General features: G+C 40.8%; 3 protein-coding genes and 1 non-coding gene across 4 annotated transcripts in view; all 4 read right to left on the bottom strand.

Moving 5' to 3' along the window:
• hhatlb (hedgehog acyltransferase like, b) overlaps window positions 1-1,838 on the bottom strand; it is an 8,840-nt gene extending 7,002 nt beyond the window's left edge. The window contains exon 1 of the mRNA XM_078291383.1: window positions 1,593-1,838. The gene's annotated coding sequence lies outside the window, so the exon portion shown is untranslated. The remainder of the gene's footprint in view (window positions 1-1,592) is intronic.
• Window positions 1,839-2,887: 1,049 nt separating this feature from the next.
• Window positions 2,888-9,889, bottom strand: LOC139911163 (glycine--tRNA ligase). Its single transcript, XM_078291482.1, has 17 exons — window positions 9,810-9,889; window positions 8,986-9,087; window positions 8,678-8,780; window positions 8,296-8,437; window positions 7,756-7,844; window positions 6,985-7,061; window positions 6,687-6,832; window positions 6,449-6,598; window positions 6,156-6,318; window positions 5,376-5,540; window positions 5,164-5,270; window positions 4,844-4,990; window positions 4,669-4,754; window positions 4,467-4,576; window positions 4,169-4,262; window positions 3,809-3,999; window positions 2,888-3,686 (listed from the first exon to the last, which is right to left on the bottom strand). The coding sequence occupies exons 1-17, from the start codon at window positions 9,852-9,854 to the stop codon at window positions 3,573-3,575; spliced, it is 2,031 nt and encodes a 676-aa protein (XP_078147608.1). The 5' UTR covers window positions 9,855-9,889; the 3' UTR covers window positions 2,888-3,572.
• A 1,529-nt stretch (window positions 9,890-11,418) lies between these two features.
• LOC139911162 (glycine--tRNA ligase) lies at window positions 11,419-18,745 on the bottom strand. The gene is made up of 17 exons (XM_078291481.1): window positions 18,286-18,745; window positions 17,690-17,791; window positions 17,455-17,557; window positions 17,207-17,348; window positions 16,425-16,513; window positions 15,800-15,876; window positions 15,530-15,675; window positions 15,275-15,424; window positions 14,997-15,159; window positions 14,654-14,818; window positions 14,456-14,562; window positions 14,184-14,330; window positions 13,993-14,078; window positions 13,794-13,903; window positions 13,592-13,685; window positions 13,281-13,471; window positions 11,419-11,934 (listed from the first exon to the last, which is right to left on the bottom strand). The coding sequence occupies exons 1-17, from the start codon at window positions 18,532-18,534 to the stop codon at window positions 11,809-11,811; spliced, it is 2,247 nt and encodes a 748-aa protein (XP_078147607.1). The 5' UTR covers window positions 18,535-18,745; the 3' UTR covers window positions 11,419-11,808.
• LOC139911167 (small nucleolar RNA SNORA84) lies at window positions 16,603-16,739 on the bottom strand. Its single transcript, XR_011784594.1, has one exon. It is a non-coding gene; the product is annotated as a small nucleolar RNA SNORA84 (small nucleolar RNA).
• Window positions 18,746-22,522: the final 3,777 nt, after the last annotated feature.

Genomic DNA, 22,522 nt, shown 5'->3' with positions numbered 1-22,522 from the left:
CCTTTTTGGTACAAACATTGTCCCAATACAGCCATGCAGAATATGGGCGTATGTAAGTAAACAATTGTAAAACACATTAATTTTAATACAAATCTAGCAATTACACTTCAATCAACACTGAAATATAAAACAAGATCAGAATGAATATCTTTATCTTGAAGTAATGCACAGCAACTTTCACCAAGGCCTTTAAAATTGTAGGCTACATGGAACATATCAAATTGATTGATAATTTTGTTCTGTTAAAAACTTTTAATAAACCTTTTTAATAAACCTCTATAGACATAAGAAACTACTTTTGATTCTAAACTACTACTTTTTTTTTCTTTTGCTAGTATAATACATTTTTGTATGTGTCCCAGGACACATCACTTATTGATGAGTCCTGGGACACATTCAAAGACCTGTAAAACTCCTCATAACACTGAGAGATAACTTCAGCTACCAGCAGTCTTACTATCAGAGCTCATCTTGACCAGTTCACACTCCTAACATTATAAAATAACATTTTGAATCTATAGGCCTAAGTATTTCATAGGAATATTAACATATTTACATTCATCTAATATTGACCTAGAATATTAATTAGGATATGAATAGGATACTAAAAATGATGTGATCATGCTGCCATGCTAGCATTACTTATGTCAGCATGCATTTTGAGTTGACCTAAGTGCTGTTAGAATCCTCTACCCACAATGCTTGTTCAGTGTCAAAAGTGTGGTTTTGCTTGGTGTCAAAAGGGCGTAAGTGTTGTTACGCCCTTTTGGCAGCAAACAAAACCCTACTTTTACTGTTACAGCTTTCAGTTTTTGTTTAATTAAAACTTATGGGTCATGATTTCAATTGTGTCCTTTTGGCACTGAAAAGATCTCACTGAGACCTTTCAATTGATATATAATACTCATATTCACCCAAAATCGCACTTACGCCCCTTTGGCTCCAAGCCCTCGATATGTGACCTATTGTACTTAGCATGGCTTATTCTGTAGAAGCAATAAACGTTGTGATCAACATAATCTTATTTGTAGTTTTAGTCTGGATTTATTTTGTAAGTTGTCATTTTCAGTGTCAGTGTCAGTTTTGCATCCAGCCTACACAGAATAACTCTTGTGGTTTGCAAGTCTCTGTCTAACAGATGAGTTTAAGTCATTATCATTTGGGAATTTTATGTCTGGCCTGCTTGACACCTTTCAAATGATTATCAAGAAAAACACAGTATCAGGGCAAATTGGCAAAAGTTTCCATTGATTAACATTCAGAGGGGTGAAAGCACAAGTACAGCTGCCTGCTATTTTTAACCAAACAACTTCTTTCCATTGACTACACGAATTCATTAGATGGCTCCTATCCATGTTAAACTTAAAAAAACAAAACTATTTCTTACTTTGTCATTTACCAACCAAACTTAACAGTCTGTCAGTTTTCTGGACAACAGCACTGACACGTATGACTGAGTGAAATAACTATATTAGCTACAGTGCAATTCTCCCCTATTTCTAATCACAATGTCTGACTGAGATGAAGCTGTTGAAATGCCACCCGGTCATGCACTTCAGTTTGTCCTCAGCAGCACCTGTTGTGATACTGACCTTGAGCGCAGCAATGGAGTGAGTTGCCAACCCGGAGAAGTTGCTAAAACAAACCAGTTTATTCAGTCCCGTCAAAATGAAAATAAAAAATATATATTGTTCATGGGATATTAAAGAAAGCGTGGGTGGGAAAAGGCGATCTACTGTGTCCGCTGTGCATCTGAAGAGAAGGGGTGGGCTGCGGGTCCCACTGACTCCCTGAGAGGGAGCTGCACCGGGTAAAGGTGACATGTATTTATACTTTGACCATTGACACAGAGGGGGCGGAACAATATAAAATAGACTACGCAGTATTTGGGTGTCTGTTAGCACACTATAACCTATAAAATACATTTCCCAAAGGATGCAGCAGAGGGAAAACCCACCTAAACTCACTTTAACTAGCTCTTTATGTGCGGACTAGTTCCTTACATAAACCTTCATGAGGTAAATCACAATGCCTTTCTACCAATATAATAGATTTTTTTTTTATATTGGTTGCTCGCCTAGTGATGGTCATAGTTTACCCACCTTTTTATTTACCACTACATCACTATAAACTAATATAGTGTCTTGCTCAAGGCACCATGCGGTTCAGCATTAGGCTACTTACAGGTTTGATGTCTTCCGCAAAAGCGCAGGTTCACTTGTAGAAAAGCTTCTGGGTTTCAGGGTTTCCTTGGGGGGGGGAAATGGACTCAGGCTTTTGACTTTGAAATCAATGATTATCGCTGTTTTCGTCATTTTCACTTTTTCCTTGTGGAGAAGGCAGCTTCGAGTCTTCACTAAAATCAAACTGGCTTTAGGCTACTTTGGTCTACTGCATTATTTGCTCTGCTTTTAGTTGTAGGATTGTTTGTAGTTCACTGACAGGTGAATCATCTGTATCCTGAAAGAGATCCTCTTTGCACTGAATACAGTGCAAACCAAATGCAAACTTGCTCTTTGCATTGAATTTCAGTTATAGCCCATTACAATTCAATCTGAATTTTGTGCTTCTGTGCAATTATCTCTACTTTTTCATTTGAAATGCAGTGTTTTAAATTGAGAGACCCTCACTTTATCTCCTATTGCTATTTTCCATATTCCTGGTTGCCAGTTCTGTTTTGGGAGGGTCTAAGCCTGTTGCAATTTTGAGCTGTAGCCAAATGTCCATGCCTCACATTCTATAAGGCAAACTGGGCTGCGAAACAACATGCAGTGCCGACTAGTGACGACAACACAAAATACAATACAGTGAAATGTAGTAAGACATCTTATTATTGCAGCTGGTCAGACAAAACAATCCCACCCATAAAAATGCATGAATAGCAGTGTGACTGTTTACACAAAGAAAAGACAAATGTGTGCTTTATTTGAAACCTCTGAAAAGATCAACCTAGGCCCATAGTGTGGCCCAAAGTATTTTCTGTAGGTCAAAACAAGACAATTTTGTTTGACACGCAGCATTATGCAGCCAAACACAGATCTAAATGTATGGAATCACACAAACACAAGCCCAATGTAATTGTGCTCATGTGTTTTCTGCTTTTACGAGTCGGCCTATCAGCAGTACAGATCCACTGGGAGTTGTTAAGAGAGAGCTGCTCAGGAGATGATAATAATACCGTTGAAGACAGCAGGCCACGGGGGACTGTGTTATTCCTCCAGCATGTTTAGGAGTGGTTGAGTTTTCCCTCCAGACGAGACACGCTGCTACAAGACACGTTCAAATCCCCTGTTGTCAGATGCTGCTGCATGCATTATCTGCAATAAATGTCTAAATATACCTAGAGATAGAGATACGATGCCTGGAATGAATACTCTATCTACTGTATAAACACCCATTAGTTATCTTTCTGAATGTAAACAATTCCCATTGAAATTACATGGCTTCTTATGTAAAATTAATAAAATCAGAAACAAAAATACTGTTTATCAAAATCACTGCACTTAAATGTAAAAGCTTGATTGAAAAATGTGGTCCTGAGACTTAAAGTAAGCTTATGAGTCCCAGTTTGTTTACTCCTTCTTGCTGGTCTCTTGCCCCCCAAAGATGGGGTACTTGCTCTCCACCTCAGCCCACATCAAGGTGCCGTTGGCCAGATCTCGAACAATTCCTGGCAACTCACTGACCTGTGGATAATATAATATAGTAAATTACTACGATAAAAGGATGTATATTTAATAGCGACAGACATGACACAGTACAAGTCATATATTTTGTGGTCTAAAGCTAACATGTTTGAATGCTGTACCTCGGCCCTGATCTGTGTCATGGAGTCCCGGTCTCTCAGAGTGGCTGTGTGGGGCGTCTTGTTCACTGTGTCAAAGTCGATGGTGATGCCAAAGGCCACTCCGATCTCATCTGTCCTGGCATAGCGCCTCCCGATGGATCCTGATGAGTCGTCCACTTTGTGAGACACGCCGTTTTTGGTCAACGCCTCGGCTGAAAGAAGAAAGAAGAATAGAAAAGAGTCATCAGTTTGAATACATTTCGAAGGCATAACATCTGAAGACAAACAAGGTAAATGTTGATAGAGTATTCATATAAGTATACTAACATTTAAACTGAATAATATTGTATTGAAATCTGAAAATCAACACATAATACTCACATAGCTCCCGGACAAAAGGCATGAATTCCTGGTTTTGGCTCAAAGGAAGGACGGAACATTTGTATGGAGCTACGGTGGCAGGGAAGCTGAAATACTGGAGAACAGATAAGTCATCTTCAATTAAAAGGAATGGCAATGCATTCAAAACATACAGATTATTAATTACATCAAAAGTGTTCATGTTTATGGTACATTTCTCTTAGTGTAAAGAAAGAATCTAAAGGAGGATAAGAACTAATAATTCCTCCTGTAAGAAGTTCTGACTGGACAGCATGTCACTGCTTCAAAGCCATCCTACCGTCCTCTGTTCATCGCCTTCCCGGACGCGGAATGAGTGCTCGAAGATAGAGTACATGATTCTGCCGATGCCAAAGGAGGGCTCGATTACATTGGGAACAATCTCCTCCACTGTGGGAAAACAGAGATGGTTGTTTTCCCACAAGAACAAGACGCTCCTCTCCTCCACAGCTCTAAGGCCAGGTTCGGCATCCGTCTCTTACCATGCAGGGTTTTCTGGAACCTCTTCACGCTGACCATGTCTTTGCTGAGTTTGAAAGAGTTGCCCTCTGTCTCGACGGTGAACTCCCTGGAGAAATGTACACAACATCTCCAAATGACCTCCATTCATACATAAACATTATGGAACTTTGTTGAACCGCTGCAGTCAATAATTACCCAGTTTCACTGAGCAGCTTCTCCTGATCCGTGATGTAGCATTCATCACAGATAGCCAGGTACTCCAGAATCAGCTTGGCATCCTTCTTGTAGGCCATGCCTATGGCTCCCTTGTTGGGCTCGAACTGGACCACATTTACAACTTTGTGTGAAGAAGTTAAGGAGTAGGACAGAGGAATTCAGCTGAGTACAAGCCAGGCCATATTCACAATTTGTCGGCAACGGTAAAGAAGCAATGGACATTTCACCATCGCAGCCAGTAGACGTACACAGTAAGATTAAGATAACATTGTGGTAGATTGTGAGTGTAGAAGGATATGGGTTGTTTCAGTGGTTTTTCGGCCACTAGAGGGACCTTGGTGGCTCTGGAGTGGCATGACAGATCGTAGCAAGAGCGGTCAGCGCAGCCCACAATCTCAATCCAGCCCTGAGGGGGAATAACCGCTATTGATGAGGGTGAAATAGGTGGATTTCTGTGCACTGTTTCAGACTGTTAAGTTTAAAAGTGAGGATAATAATAGAGTCGATTTACATAGGAGGTTTTGGACTCAGCATCCCAGCAGTCACAGGCGTAGTGGGCCATCTCGTTGTCCATGTGCTGACGGAAACGCACTTTATCTTTGGACAGCCCCACTTTGATCAAATACAGGTAGATTCTTCCAATGAAGTAACCCAGCACAGAATTGTTGATCACTCCCTGCAGCAGACACAGAGAGCATTTTGTATGTGTTCAGTAACATGTCATCACAGATGTCATCACGATCACAGTCTGTAAAATAAGTCTGACTGACAACATTAAGATCATATTTGTTGTAATGTAATAACTTCCCATTAATGTAATAATAATTTATAATAATAGTGTAACAATCACATTGATGTAACATATTTACCATTAATGGTAAAAGTTAACTATTGTTTTTCCTGTTAAAGCACTTTGATTTGGCGATGTACCAAAGACTTCTTCTATACGTATTCTTCCATTTTTTTAAATTCGTTTTTTAAAAAGTGTGTGAATAGATGTCAGTTATGTATTGAATTTCAACTATTATTAGTTTAATGATTACATTTTTAAAAACTGAACATTTCAGTCTTCCCATTAATGCAATGATACCCAATAATACATTGACAGGGAAAAGTTGGGAAATTACCTGCAAATTGTTATTACGTTAATGGTTAATTTTGTTAATTGGAAGTTATTCCATTATCAGTTGTAACATTTGTGTCAGTGGTCGTCTCCACACTGGGCCAAAGATGATTTTAGCACTAAGGATAAACCCAGTCCCAGTATCAAAGTGTATAAAGTGATCCTTACCTGCTCCACAGCATCCCCCAGCCTCATGATCTGGGCAGACTGGCCGCTGGTCTGGGCCTTGGAGGAGTACAGGATGATCTCTAGGTCGGCCACATTAGAGAACTTAGGGTGGACCTTCTCAGTCGGATCCACAAAGTGCTCAATCTCAGCCATGGTGAACTCTCTGCAGCGAGTGCCGGGAGGAGACGTGAAAGTATCATTGTATATTCAGTAGGTGATAAACACAAAACAGAGTTTACAGCTCAAAATTAGCAGATGAACAGTGAAATTAAGGACGTGGAGTTTCTGACTACCTAACACGAATGAGTCCAGAGCGGGGAGAGATCTCATTCCTGAAGGAGTTGCCGATCTGAGCAGCACCAAAGGGAAGCTTGCCTTGGTTAAACTCCAATAAGCGCTTGAAGTTGAGGAACATTCCCTGGGCTGTTTCAGGCCTCAGATAGCTGTAAAGTAAGAATTAGTTGATACAATGTTGAGACACTTGTATTGCAGTGTGCACAGATGTTGTTGTTGTGTTGTGTTGATCAGTACCCAGGCATGTTCCCCCCTGGACCAATGGATGTCTGGAACATCAGGTTGAAAGAGGTGGGAGGTGTGAGGTCATTTCCTGTGGAGGGAGACTTGACGTTGTATTTCCCAAAGAGATCAGCCAACTCCTGCTGAGCATAGTTGTCCATCTGAAACAGAGAGCATGCAGATGAGTGTGCATGATGCCTATACAGAGACGTAGAGATGCTTGATCTTCACCTACATCAGATGTGTATGTGTGTGTGTGTGTGTGTGTGTGTGTGTGTGTGTGTGTGTGTGTGTGTGTGTGTGCAGCACAGACCTGAGTAATCACATCCTCCATCTCATCCGCCTTCTCCGCTGAGCATTTCTCATCAGACATCAGTTTCTTTAGGTGAGCTGTGAGGAAACAAATACTTCATTTAGTAACTGTTCAATCCAGAGTTTGGCTTAAAAATAGCAGCGATTTTGCTTGGCATCAGGAGTAATTTGAGCGCACTTTTTCTACCGACTCAAAGCATTATCATTACGTAACATTTCCTGTGCAGCAGTTTGGTTTTATCCTGAGGACTAGAACACCACATGTCAGTTAATCCCCTGAAGAACACCAGACCTGACAAACCAGTCACCTTTCACTCTCCAACTGCAGTCCCACCCCTGCCTCCCCTCTACCCTGAAACCCAGAGGATAACCCCCTCAGGCAGGTAAAAACCTGTCCATCTAGACTCTTTTTTACATTCTATAAAAACATGCTCTGCAGAAAAGCATCCACAAAAGAGGCACAAGTCACCAAAATCTGGCGGCAGATTGAGCGTAGTAAGGTAAAATGAGATTCTGACGTTATTCTATGACATGCAAGTTCCAGATGAATATGATTTGGACTTTACCAGCTAAGCCAATAACTATCTGCTCTTTGCAAGGGTTTGGCCTACAGGTTGTGATTCTTGGCCAGTCTCTTTGTCCTTAGGCAGGAAAGCTGACACCCAGTTAGTCCAGTAGGGCAGTGGAATAATGGAAAGCCCTGAGCAGAACTGGACTGGGCGGGGTTCATTCTCACTCTCTAAATGACATAATGGCGGCAGAACAGAGTCACCTTTGAGGAGGTGATCCGCACGGAAGCATTCCCCCGTCTTGGCATCTTTCACCATGTAGTCAGCAAATTTATCCACATGCCCCGACGTCCTGAGAAGAAGAAACCAATCCAATGTTCACTTTGTGTCTGCCAGCCAGTCTGACTTCAACTCTCATTTTCTCAATCTGTGAGCAGTTGCAATCAAATGTGAATTATATTATATGGTACTAATGATCTATGCTTGTATGTAGGGCGAGGCGATATGGATACAATTAATATCACAATAATCAAAATAAATTATTTTGATGCTGATATATGACAACATATATAACATATGCAAAATCATGTTAAATCATCAAACATTTAATAATCACATTGAACTGCATGGGAATATAAAGTATTTTCAGTATATTTCAGATTTGTGTATCACGGTAGCTCAATATCATTAATTCATCACAATATGTTTCTATTGAAAGACGATAAGAGTTAATATTGAATTATTGCTCAGTCCTACTTCTATGCATGTTTTTGAGTTTGAATATGATATGATGCTGCTCCTACTTGAGGACAGGCTCAGGGGTCAGCATGGTGCAGTCGATCTCCAGGATCTGCTCCTCCTGGATGAAGTGCTGCCTCCAGGCCTGCAGGATGTTGTTCTTCAGGGCGCAGCCCACAGGGCCAAAGTCATACAGGCCGCTCACACCTGAGCAACAAGCAGGAGATCACAGGCAAACCAGTCAGTGATCGAGCTGTAGTGAAATATTTTAGGATACATCTCTCTGGAACTGTGCATGCTCTGTGAACCACTATCAGATTTTTTTTTTTGCTTTTTATATTTGCACCCTGTGCTTAACTTGTCTGCCACATTATTGCATGCATTGCTCAGTAGTTTCCTGCTGGATTTTTTTTACCCAAGATTTGGCCAATCATTATGGTATTTTACCTCCATAGATGGCAAAAGCCTGATCGTAGAAGAATCTCCTCTTTAAGGTATCCTCCATCTTTAACCTGTCAACAGTGTCATCTTTGGGCTGCAAAGCCAGCTCCTAGAAGTGGGATGCAAGATTGCACTCTGGTTTATAACATTATTCTTTAAACAGATCAAAGGAGATGAAAACTGGCCAACTTTTTGTATAGGACTACAGTATATAAACATTCTGAGGTATAACGCCACTGCAATACAACTGGGAAGTGAAGCCAAAGGGTGTGTCTGATGCGAGTAAAAGTGAAAGCAGCGGTTTATAGATTCACCTTTGCTTCAAGAATCCTCTTCCGGGCTTTCAGCTCTGCTACAGCTCTACTGAGCTCCTGCTCAGCGCCGTCCTGCTCCTTCATTTGGCGCACCAGTTCACCCTGGGAAAAAAATCATATGCTCTTTCTCTTTCTCATACACACACAGCCTCACAATTCTTTACAATTTTAAAGAATCTATTTTTTCTGTAATTTTTCAAGTGTTTTTTTTTTTTTACTAATTTCACGGAATAGTAAAAAAAAAAAATCCTCTTATCGTCCCCTCACACACACACATATGCAGGCTGCCTAAACTTCCTAAAATAAGTAGTTTACTACTGTAGTTCTAGACCGTGATGCCTGAATAAAAAAGGTGTGACCTCCAGTCAGTGATCATCTTGATAACCACCAATATAAACTAAATCAATTATATTTTCAGAAAAGCATTGATTTATGCCTTTTTCATTTGCTTTAAAGAGGCTATTCTCATTTAACTTTCACCGGTTTCATGCTACTTACTATTACTACACAGCAAAATCGTCAGTGTGAATTTACTTGAGTGTAAAAATCGAAACTATATGCAATCAGTGTTTATTTAGTTAATTTAAGACTTTTAGATCCAGAGCTATATCAACTCTATGAGTGCAAACCACTCTCCAATCAACACTTGTCAACTCCAAACAGTTGCCACTGAAAAATCAAAACTTAGGCTATTAACACTGGAACACCTGCTGTGCACTAATAAGCTCCATCCGCAGATAAACCTGTGGGTTAACTGGCTTCAGGCGGGTTTACCCTCTCCTACATCCCTAGCTGCAGGTCTGTCACCTGGTAGGATAACTCACCTGTTCCCTCACAGCCTCTCTTAAAGGAGCCAGCACTTCTTCCATCTTGACACGTATATACTGTAGATCTTTGCGCAACAAGCCGGGCTGCACTCCTCTTGCAAACGACTGTGGCGCTGCTTTGGACTGTATAGTTTCACATTTACTTTCTTCAAGCTGGGCGAAAGAAGGGGAGGCGCCTGGAAAATCTCAGTCTCTGAAACCAGGACTTTTGTTGCATCAGCCAGAGATATGAGAAAGGCGGACTTTATTACCAGCGCAAATGTAGGCTCGTGTGTGCGTAAAAATCAGTTATGACACGTTCACTTTATCACTAGACAAACTTACTCATTCAGACAGAAGTGACAAATAACACGATTACCCCCATCCCAACTTTTGCTTGGAGAGTAAAGCTTGCCTTTATTAACACGCCTGAGGAGCCTTCCGCCATCTAATTCAGATCTGCATCATATAGCAGACCAGAGACTGTCCAAATTTCTGCAGTCGACTATCCGGCTGCAGCCGCCTGAGTCAAAGATGGTTTAGACTAACTCTGTGTTATTGAGGCTGTGTGCTCATTTGTGAAATCAACAGGAAGCTGTAGACGTTGAGGTGAGAAACCGAAACCAACAACCTACAGATGACCCGAGCACCAGACAAGTGTTTGTGCGCGTTTTCATATTATGCTTAAGAGTTATTTCTATAACAACTGACTAAAGATTATTCAAATATAGAGGTTTTTGTTGCTTTTTTTTTTACAGCTACATTGACACAGGTTATGTTATGGCATGCTAAGAAAGATCTAAACAGGTCTGCAAACATACAGCTTCCTCATATGGACTTCAACTTACAGTAGAGAATTTTTGTGAAGCTGCCTGTTTGTCTTTGCCTTTCCATTATGTTGACTTACAAAATAAACATTTATGATTTCTACTCAAAAATGACAACAGTAGCAACTCTTTTTTTGAATTCTTCGGGGACACATTTCAAAACCCCTATCCCCATTTTATTTTATTCATTCCTTACAGTGATGCTATGAGTGCATTGTGCAAATTTACAGGAAGACTCAAAGACTCTAAATGAATCTTCTTGCAGTTGGAAAATACAGTTAATTTGTCTATAGGCTGAGAAATTAAATTCCTATGATTCATTTTTATGAGTAAAATGTATAAATACAGTTAACTTGAGCTCATAATTAAATTGTTGGTTCCATCTTTCAACTAATTTCTATCTCACTTGTTATTGCCCTCATTATGCAATAGTAGTATTAAGTAAAAGCTGTAACTTCTCTGACAGCTGTTACAAACTGCAGTTGTTCTTTTGCTTTCACTTTTATGCTGTAGGCTACTTAGTGGGCACAGAATTATTGAGTGGACTTTCAAGTTTATTTATTTCTCAAATGCATAATCACTCCCTGTTTACTGCTCTTAGGTCTCTTCTGGCAGCCTCCTGCAGTATCAAAACGCAGCCATGCAAGCATCAGATATGAAATTTAACACTGGAGGAAAAATAACCCTGAAGTTGTTAGTGCTGTAGAGCTATGCAGGACCACTGGACATTTGTGACAAGTCAGTTAAGTTTTCATGTTCCGGAAACTTCACAGAAAATACGGTTATATGCCCGTGTCCAGTAAGTGCTGGCTGCTTTTATTGAATCGAAACTGTTAAACATCTCAATCCAATCTGCCCAAAAACTGGAATGGTGAAAGCCTCCTTCCACAGAAGACTCAACAACCTGATAAAGTTTTCTCCCTTTTAAAACATATTTGACATGCCCTTACATGGATGAAATGTTTCTCATCAAGGGGACAACGGTCCTTTGTAACCTTTCCACGACTGTTAGGTACCATGAATACATAACATTTGATTTGAAATTGAATTTCAGTGATTGCAGTGGTGTAGAACACAAGGAGGGCTCAGTGCACCATTGCTTGTCACAATACAGTTGCAATATTCTTCCTATTGATGCATATGCAAAAAGTCTGTGGATTTTCATTAGAGTGATTGGCAGATGAGTGAGCTTATTCTTCAACCGTGTCTTTCTTGCTGGTCTCCTGTCCTTCAAAGATGGGGTACTTGCTCTGCACTTCTGCCCAAGTCAAGGTGCCGTTGGCCAGATCTCGGATAATCACGGGCAACTCACTGACCTGAGGAGAGAGAGAACAGGCTGTTTACATTATACAAGATTAGAAGACGCATTAAAATGTCTTAAGTGTCATGTCAACAATCCCCATTTTCTCCCAGTTGTTAATCCAAAAAGCTAGTCAGGCCTTACTCGGCACCTGGGCTGTTAAATTCCTAAGACCATATTTCTGTGATTCTCTTTGTGACTTATTGCCAACATATCAGATGTGACAGATATGCCAGCTCGACATGCAAGGAGATAAAAAAATAAATAAATAGAGAAAGTGGTTATAAAGCAACAGTTCACCCAAAACAGAACATTCTGTCTTCATCTACTGATCCTCATGTCAGTCAAAGCTCCACTTAAGTTTGTATGACGAGCGAGTTAGCCCCTGCAGTTTCAGCCTTCTGCTTTAGAATTTAAGTGAATGGGGTCTGGCTGTTTAAAAGGCATAAAATGACATGAGATTTCTCTAAAAAGCTTGTGCAGCATATTCCATGTGTTTTGAGTCCAAAAAGCCCCATTGTTTCCTATATTTAGCTTACACTTTTTCAAAAGTGCAACATTGGCAAGCACCCTATAGCGCTCTGCCAAAAGGCTTTGGTCACTCAGTGTGCACCACCCCCAACCTCATTGAGCACCCACAAGGCTCGTACAAACACCTTGCACCTCCAATAGAGGCTGGGAGCAGTGAGACAAGGTGCAAGTCTGTTCACGCTTTCAAAAACAAGGAACAGTTAGTGAGCTATGTATAGGAGATAATGGGCTAAACATAGGCTTTTTAGACTCAGTGCAAAATATGTTTGGCTATAAAACACTTTGATTATGTTGCACAAGCCATTAAGAGAAATCTGATGGTCATTTTATGCCCCGTTTGGAACTCTACACAACTAGACCCAGTTCACTTGAATTGTTTAGCAGAAGGCTGAGATTAAACTGCAGGGGCGAACTCACTATGTATTTGGTGGTTGTACAAATTTCAGTGGAGTTTCAACTGACATGGGGATGAGTAAATAATGACAGAATTTTTCAAATTTTCAATTTGGGGTGAACTGTTCCTTTAAGTCACATGCCTCTAGTTCCACATGTGCCTTCACTGGCCTAGCATCAAATCCCATCAGAGCTTTCTCTCCTGAGTCTCCTCTACTGTTTTTAGGTTTTAGGAAAAAAAGATATGCAGCTAGACTATAGTTTTAAATATAACTAATAAATACAGAAATAAGGCTTGCAGAGTGGTGTTGTCAACACCTGTAGCAGGTCCATAGACTTTGCTAGAGAAAGCACCAGTTGGACCTGCTGTAGAAAAAAGGCCAGTGAATTCAACCTCTTGCATGACTGAGAAAGGGGAGAAAAGGGCAAGTGCTGTACCTCGGCCCTGATCTGTGTCATGGAGTCCCGGTCTCTCAGAGTGGCTGTGTGGGGCGTCTTGTTCACTGTGTCAAAGTCGATGGTGATGCCAAAGGCCACTCCGATCTCATCTGTCCTGGCATAGCGCCTCCCGATGGATCCTGATGAGTCGTCCACTTTGTGAGACACGCCGTTTTTGGTCATCGCCTCGGCTGAAAGGGAATGAAAGGGTGAAGAAACAGTTAGTGATAACCAAGACAGCAGAACATGCACGTTCTCCTCTTCACTGATAAAAATGGGACATAATACATGATCATTATGTGGGCACTTACATAACTCCTTCACGAAAGGCATGAATTCCTGGTTTTGGCTCAAAGGAAGGACGGAACATTTGTATGGAGCTACAGTAGCAGGGAAGCTGAAATACTGTAGAAAAGAGAAAGTCAGTACAGTGGAAAACACAAAGTCAAACTACTCAACTGCATGCAAACAATCCAATCATAGTGTATGTCCTACTCAATACTGTCTACTTACCGTTCTTTGTTCGTCACCTTCTCTGACATGGAATGTGTGCTCAAAGATGGAGTACATGATTCTACCAATGCCGAAGGAGGGCTCGATTACATTGGGAACAACTTCTTCCACTGCGAACAAGAACACAGACACACAGGTGAGTCACAGAAGTTGTCGCTCTCAGTTGCCCGGCATCATTTTCATCCCTCATGAAACTCACCATGCAGAGTCTTCTGGAACCTCTTTACGCTGACCATGTCCTTTGTCAGTTTGAAAGACTTCCCTTCCGTCTCAATGGTAAACTCTCTGTAAAGTAAAAAATAAGAAATTGACTGTATTGGAAATAACGACGCCACAACCATTCAACACGTGTCCATACTGCACAATATGGCCGCTGTTGTCAGCACTTACCCAGTCTCATTGAGCAGCTGTTCCTGTTCTGTAATGAAGCATTCATCACACACAGAGAGATACTCCATGGCTAGCTTAGCATCCTTCTTGTAGGCCTTGCCAATGGCTCCTTTGTTGGGCTCAAACTGGACAACATTTACAACTTTGTGTGAAGAAGTTAAGGAGTATGACAGCGGAATGACTACGCATCCGACTACTCAGAAGTTGCTCAATGTTTGATGGAACAAATAATTTCTTTTGCAGTATTAATGTTGCCACAGTACAAGGATATGGGTTCTTTTAGAGGCTTTTCAGCAACCAGAGGGACCTTTGTAGCCCGTGAGTGGCATTTCAGATCGTAGCATGATCGGTCCGCACACCCCACGATCTCGATCCAGCCCTGCAAGAGACAATCATTACATTGAGCAACACTGTGTGGACTATCTGATATGGAAATTTATCTCTGTAGTCATGAAGTGACCTGAACATACGTAAGAGGTTTTGGTCTCAGCATCCCAGCAGTCACAGGCGTAGTGGGCCATCTCATTGTCCATGTGCTGACGGAAGCGTAGCTTGTCTTTGGCCACACCAACTTTAGTAAGGTAGAGGTAGATCCTCCCAATGAAATATCCCAGGACGGAGTTATTGATCACTCCCTAAATGAGACAGAAGCAGAGGATCTGTACCAGATTTCAATGCTTTGGTTGGTTACGATCCTGACGTTGATCATATTCCTTTCAGTCATCGCCTCCACAATGGACCAAAGATTATCTTAATACTATGAATAAACATACAACAGAGTCCAAAAATCAAAGTGGATTAGGTGATCCTTACCTGCTCCACAGCATCCCCCAGCCTCATGATCTGGGCAGACTGGCCACTGGTCTGGGCCTTGGAGGAGTACAGGATGATGTCTAGGTCGGCCACAGTGGGGAATTTAGGGTGAACCTTCTCAGTTGGATCCACAAAGTGCTCAATCTCAGCCATAGTGAACTCTCTGCGGGGGCAATGTGGAGCAGTTACATTTCTGTACAATCTCTCAAAACAAAACATCATATGAAGCAGAGAGAAAAACACTACAAATAGCAGAGGAGCGCCAGAGGATCACTCACCTAACACGGATGAGTCCAGAACGAGGAGAGATTTCATTCCTGAAGGAGTTGCCAATCTGAGCAGCAGCGAAGGGCAGTTTTCCCTGGTTGAACTCCAGCAGACGCTTGAAGTTGAGGAAGATTCCCTGAGCTGTTTCAGGCCTCAGATAGCTGCAAATTTAGATGGATTTATTTAATTGCCAGACAATGAGACAAATTTGACAGTATCAAGGAAGGTTTGTTGGGGCAGGTCCACAGTGTTATGTTGGGTTTTACCCTGGCATGTTTCCCCCTGGTCCAATGGATGTCTGAAACATCAGGTTGAAGGAGATGGGAGGTGTGAGGTCATTTCCTGTGGTGGGTGACTTGACGTTGTATTTCACGAAGAGATCAGTCAGTTCTTGCTGGGTATAGTTGTCCATCTGAAAATAACATTGGACAAAAACCTCTAGTCAATCATTTATAGCAGCCTTGTTAAAGCCTTCCAGCTGGCACAGGTTTTCCACATAATCACAGAGAAGAGCAGTTCTCCTCAGCGACACTGACCTGCGTGGTGACCTCCTCCATCTCAGCCTTCTTCTCTGCACTACACTTCTTATCAGACATCAGCTTCTGGAGATGGGCTGTGGGATACAGAGAGACATAGAAAACATGCTTTCTCTAACAGTTGTGTGTATACTTGACAGACTGCAGTGTGACATATTAATTGTCCAGAACAAATCAGTGGGAAAAATGCCCAAACTTTTAGATTAGGTCTGTGTAGGATAAATCTAAATGTCCACTGACATATCAAAAGAATTAAGCTCTTATCAAAGCACTTCATTTCGGCAATTTAGACCATTTTGTCTCCAAGTTTTTGAGAGAGGGCCAGAATTGTTCTCCCGATATCTCCATCCTGCCACTAGCTTTTGGTGCAGCTCCAGCCTCTGTGATCCTAGACAGCTTGTATCCCTGAGAGCCCTGTGTGATTCCTGCTGATCCGGCCACTTCCATTCTCCCTCAGGCACAACACTGATACTTAGGGACCAGCCAACCAGCAGCAGCAGCTGCAGACAACACATGAGGCTGGACCGTGTCTCCCTCTCCCTCTATAGACACCCGTGAATATTACTGACTGATCAACTGATTCAGTACACTCAAAGAAAAACAGGCAGATGGAGAATAGACTTACCTTTGAGGAGGTGGTCGGCCCTGAAGCATTCACCATTCTTGACATCTTTCACCATGTAGTCGGCAAACTTCTCCACATGCCCTGACGTCCTGGGAAAATAATAAAGAAAAGAACGAGACATTTGATCGTGACCTAAAAACTGGTATCGTTCATGTTAAGATTCCATTAAAATTAATAACAATGTCTCTGCAACCGGGCTATGGAAGGCTGCTAAGGGTGGGCAGCTCCCATGCATAAAATTGCAGAATCAATATGCGCCTGTCAATCAAAACCCACAGATCAGCACTTCGGAGCTGTCTCTAGGAACCACTAGGCGCTCTTTCCAAATAGTACCTAACTTTGCACACAGCTAGTTATTTACAAATGAAGGGTTTCACTCCAAAATGCTATATATCAATTTTGGAAAGATTTCGCTACCTGAAATTAATCAGGAAATATTTCAAAAACATAAATGATTCTGTCAAAAAATGAAGTGTTCTATAAGCAACTGTCTTGGCATAACTCCTAACAGCAATAGTAACCCATAATGTGCTTAACTTTCATGCCGGGAGTCAATATGGGAGAGTGGGTGTCATTTATATTTTTTAAATGGTGAATATCTCATTTTGGAAGGAAACTCTTCAAATGACAACTAAAAATGGGTAATACCTGATGACATGAGATGGATTTTAATGACTTCTTCTTCCACTTCTTATGGTGACAAAAACACATTTGTATCGTGACTGACAGAGCGCAGACAAAAGCATTTAAGTGCACTGAAGCTTCATGCCCTTTGCACCTACTTGAGGACAGACTCGGGGGTCAGCATGGTGCAGTCGATCTCCAGGATCTGCTCCTCCTGGATGAAGTGCTGCCTCCAGGCCTGCAGGATGTTGTTCTTCAGGGCGCAGCCCACAGGGCCAAAGTCATACAGGCCGCTCACACCTGAGGAGCATTACTGCATGGTAACAGAATGCTTAAAACTGTGTGTACGGTGGTTTATGCACCAACGTAAATCTAGATTCCTCAATACTGGCTGTCCTGATCTTACCTCCATAGATGGCAAAGGCCTGGTCGTAGAAGAATCGCCTCTTCAGGGTGTCCTCCATCTTGGTTCTGTCTACTATGTCATCTTTGGGCTGCAAGGCCAGCTCCTGCATGGGGAATTATCATTTGTGTTGTGTCAAAACGAAACTACTTTCATCTATCCTACACAGGCCATAATGACTCAAGGTAGGAAGAAATCCGGTTAAAGTAGATTAGATAAAGTAGAGATAATGACTTACCTTGGCCTCAAGAGTTCTCTTCCTTGCTTTCAGTTCAGCCACAGCTTTAGTGACATCCACATCTGGAGCACCTTCCTGTTTCATTTGGCGCACAAGATCCCCCTAAAACAGAGAAGTATCTTGAGACTGACATGCAGAAAGCCTTTGAGCCCAGCTCCAAGGAACAATTCAATTCGGGTCTAGGCATGTTTTGCACTGTGAGAAGCAAGCAATCAGCTAATATTTAGATACATGTTTTAGCTTTTTGTAGCTAAAATTAGTGTAGCACCATGAGCTGGGCCTTTTCTCTTAACCCCACCCTGCTCACAAACGTCTGCAACAGCAGCATACTGAAACGTGGCAAAGGATACATAGAAAGGCCGGTAGGGCGCAGACATGGATTTGTCAGCTAACGTTAGCTAGCAAGCAGCAGGCTAACAAATGGCTGTCCTCATTCATTGACAACTCCATAGGCAGCCAGGGAAGTTAGCCTGTTAGCCTGTTGAACCTTCGCGCTGAATAGTGTGTGACTGTGAGACAATATAAAGATTATATCTACATATTACTCATGCAAACTAGTGAATTACAGTTGAGAGCGGGAGATAAGCCAATGTTACCTGTTCTTTGACTGCAAGCCTCAACGGGGCAAGAACCTCTTCAATATTTCCATCCATGTTTTGTCCTTCCGAAAGCTGCAGCCAAAGACTTTCCTTCTTCTTCTTACACAAGCAGACCGACAACGAAAACGGCCTGTTTTGGGGCGGGTAGCGGAGCGACTGCCGTGCGAGTTGGACCCTTGGCACCAGACAGACGGAGGAAATCTCAGTGCTGGTCCTCAGCAGTGCTGATGTTGCGCTACGAAGCATGGACCGCGGTAATGCGAGAGGAAAAGAATGATGAAATCTCTCGAAATAAGTAAATGGCGCTTCCGCTCTGGACTGGCACTTTCGCTACGCGCTTCAGAGGCAGATGCATTTGGCACGGTTTCGACAGATTCGACAAATTCAATAACGTAAAAAAAATATTTCTACAATATTTAGTTGATTGTCATTTCAAGGATTCATATGAATATAGAGTTTCTTGATATAATGGGAACTTACTAGATTATGAACAACATGAAACTGAAAGATAAGCCACGTAACGGTAATACCACAAATCCATTCCAACACGAGTTAACTTTTTTATCCATGCTATTTGTGCTTTTCACACAAATAAAAATGTACACTAAAAGCAGCCTACTTAAACTTTAATTTGAATATCGTATCAAATGTTAATAAGAAAATGTAACCCTTTTAAATCTTTAAAATGAAATATTACCTGTGAAAATCCAAAAATCAAGCCACATTACAGATGTTTTTCTTTTTAAATGTCATTTATTCTAGTTATTAGTTATTATATTCTCCTGCTGCCTCACCATTTCATTCTTTTCATGTAGGGATATTTACAAATTTATGTTTTATTACCTTTGTGACATTGTAATGCACTTTTCTCAATAAAAGAAACATATCTTAAAAAAAACATACCATGTATCTGGTACTGTAGGTTTTGTTATTACAGTTTACGGTTTAGGTCCAGACTGTATTCTGTCAGCTGTCTTAGTGAAAGTGTAAGAGTGATCGACATTAAAGAAAATTAAGACACACAAATTAGACACACAAATAATTTTTTGGTAAAATTGATTTGGTGTGTGTGTTTACATCCAGACTGTTGGAGTGTGGGTAATATAAACACAGTGAACATTGCTTGCACTTCAATATTTCAAATAAAACACATTTTTTCAACCCTCCTAATCAGTATTTTTGCAGTCATATGATTTTGTATTACATGACACCACAGATGTGGATATGATCATTTTTACAAAGTAGTTTGAACTACTTTTTCAAAGCAACTTCAGTTAACAAAATTATATTTCTCTATAGCTTTGCTGTCTCTTCAGTCTCTTCCAATGTGAAATAGGTACAATGATAATTTCAAAGTGGCTTCCCCAACACTGGTGAGGGATACAGGGGGGTGCTTGTCTTTAAATCCTCCAGACTGATGTTAGAACTGGAGAACACACAGAAGAATGAGAAAGCAGATTTGATGTAGACTACACTGACGTATCAACATAAACCCTCAATCCACAATAACAACCCATCCTGTAATATCTACTCCATCCGTTATCTCCTCCTGTCTGACTCCTTCCTCAGCGGAGTCACTTGGTTGCGAAGACAAGCAGCTGCTCACTCCTCCTACAGAACAGCAGATAAATCCCAGACGCTTCATGTATCTCCGAGGCACAGATCTAATCATCTCAGCCTTATTAAAAGCTCTCTTGATTTTTCAGCGGAATGACTCGATGTGACCTTTACTGTTTCAAACTGTTTTAATAACCCCTCTTTTGATACAAAGGGTTCCTGACACTTGACTGATGATGTCTGGTTTCTCAAGGTCTTTTCAGTCAATTCCTGCTGTGTCAAGACTTGCATGTCAAAGTCTGTTGTGTGTTGTTTGATGATGAAGGGCCTTGAGCTCAGTTGGTCATGTTGGATTGTTGATTCAATCAGTTTCACTGGTAGTGAGTCAAATCCCACTGGAGTCAATTTTTGCTGTACCAAAACCTAGTTGCATACATGTTTAGATGTCCATATTTCAAAATTTTGACTCAATGATAATGGTCCTTAAATCCATGGCAGTGTTGCTTTCTTTATTCAGTGTGTTCAACATCTTGGCTGTATCTAGCCATCTAAAAAAACTGTTTCAATGATGTAGTCCATTTGTGTACATTTAAATCAATGGCAATGAAAGGGAGGAAAAGAAAAAGGCAATGAAAAAGATGGATCATAAGCATCCCAGTGGCAGAGTGCTAGCACAGAAACATATAATCCAAAGGAAAATAAAACACAAACTCCTCTCCTCCGGAAAAATTTACATTTTTTCCATCAGTCTGTAATTCCATAATCCGTATTTTTAAAATAAAACTTTTGATAGGTTGTCATGGTGATGACACAGAAAACCAACTTATATAGTATGTAAAAAGATATATAAATATACTTATTGAAAGAATATATTACTATATGTAACTCTATATTTCATAGATTTTGCAAGAAAAGCTATCTGAAAGTATCTGGATGTAATTAGATTAGAATATTGAGTTAAGTAATAACAACGGATAACATTATTGAATACATTTCAAGCAGGGAATCAATGATCTGTATTGCATTATATTTTCAAATGACAAGATCTTTCAAGATTTGCAGTAAATGAGCATTACTGAAGAATAGCCTACAGTCAACTATGTTCCACAAGGGGGCGACACAGACAAACTAATGAGCACATGTTTCTGCAGAAGCAAATCCTGAAGCACATCAGTGATAAAGGCATGACAGTGTTTTACATAAACAATAAATATCTTGTACATAAAGTGATGTGTTTCTTTACTTAAAGGTCCAATTTGTAGATTATTTATTGTATTGAATGTTTGTTTTTTTTAAACTCTGAAATGCATTTTATTTATTATTTACTTTTTGTTTAAAAACAGATCCTGACAGCTAAAATCAGTTTTGCTTTTAGGCTATAAAATATTATATTTAGTGTCTGTAAACATTGGAGTATGACAGGTGGGTATTGTGAGTTATACCTTTTATACCATTTAGACATCAGCCTCTTCAAGAGCAAATGTGAACACAGGTTCTCCCTTTCAGTTTATTTTTTATTTTTTTCTGTTTTAACTTAACTATTATTTATTTCCTTTCATTTTCATATGGGCCTATTGAAATAGAAAATCCACATCTTAAAAGGGTGATTATATAATTCCAAGCACACAATACACATCCTACAATACAGCATACTATACAATGCCATGTAATCTTGAAAGAGGATTTTCCCACTTCAACCAAGAAAAGGCCTCTTGCAACTAATTTCCCACTTCAGGTTGCAGGAATTAATCATCTGTTCCTGTGCTGAATTGCGTCTGTTTATTAGCCTCACCATGCCTCACCGTGTTTATGTGGGGAAGAACTCAATTTCTTGACAACTTGAGGAAACGGAGTGAAAGAGGCCCAGAGAGCATTATGTGATTTCAATTCCTCACTGAACTACACCCACATTCATAAAACATTCAGGAACCCACCAGTCAGCCCGCATACCCAAGGTATTTTTAAGGCCAGTGACAAAGATAGCTTGCGTCCTATCAAAGTCAATATCAAACCCAGATTTAGTTCAACTATTCATCAATAGAAACACGTCTCATTATGCAAAGACGTGTTGCTCAAGTGCCGTGCCCCGCAAAACCTCAAAAAGAAGAGTCAGAGGTCACTAATATTTGATGACTCCAGATCAAGATTGGTTGTTGGGTGCTGGTTTCAAATCTTAACTCTCACCACTGTGGTTCTTCTCCAGGTGCTGTTGGTCCATACGGATACTTTTGACACTCCCTTCAGTAACAACAGGGTGGTGCAGTGTGTGAAAGTAAAGCTCCCGGTGCCCTGCAGCTGTAATTTTTCAAAGAATGATTGTTTGCGTCCCTGAATAAGCTCGTAAAAATAGTGCTGTGCTCAGTCCAACGACCACACAACCGCTCATTCTGTTGACTGGCTGCTGTTTGTAGCTTCTTCAGGGGTTTCGCTGAGACTCCATGTGCTTTTTTTTTAATAACCATCATTAATGATAATAACATGTTATTGTTTGAGAGCGAGAGAGAGAGAGAGAGAGAGAGAGAGAGAGATCAACTGCATTTGTTGTTTTCACGTGATGAGCAAGCACAAAAAAAAGGTCTTATTAGTTTCACTGACAAATATAGAATTACTGGTTTAAGTCCATACAAACAGATGCCATTCAGGTCATTTTCAAGCATGTCAGTTTCAGCGTAATGAT

Source organism: Centroberyx gerrardi, chromosome 22, assembly GCF_048128805.1.
Source record: "Centroberyx gerrardi isolate f3 chromosome 22, fCenGer3.hap1.cur.20231027, whole genome shotgun sequence".
Lineage (NCBI taxonomy): Eukaryota > Metazoa > Chordata > Actinopteri > Beryciformes > Berycidae > Centroberyx > Centroberyx gerrardi.
The sequence above is the reverse complement of the archived record's forward strand: the minus strand, read 5'-3'. Positions and strand labels throughout refer to the sequence as shown.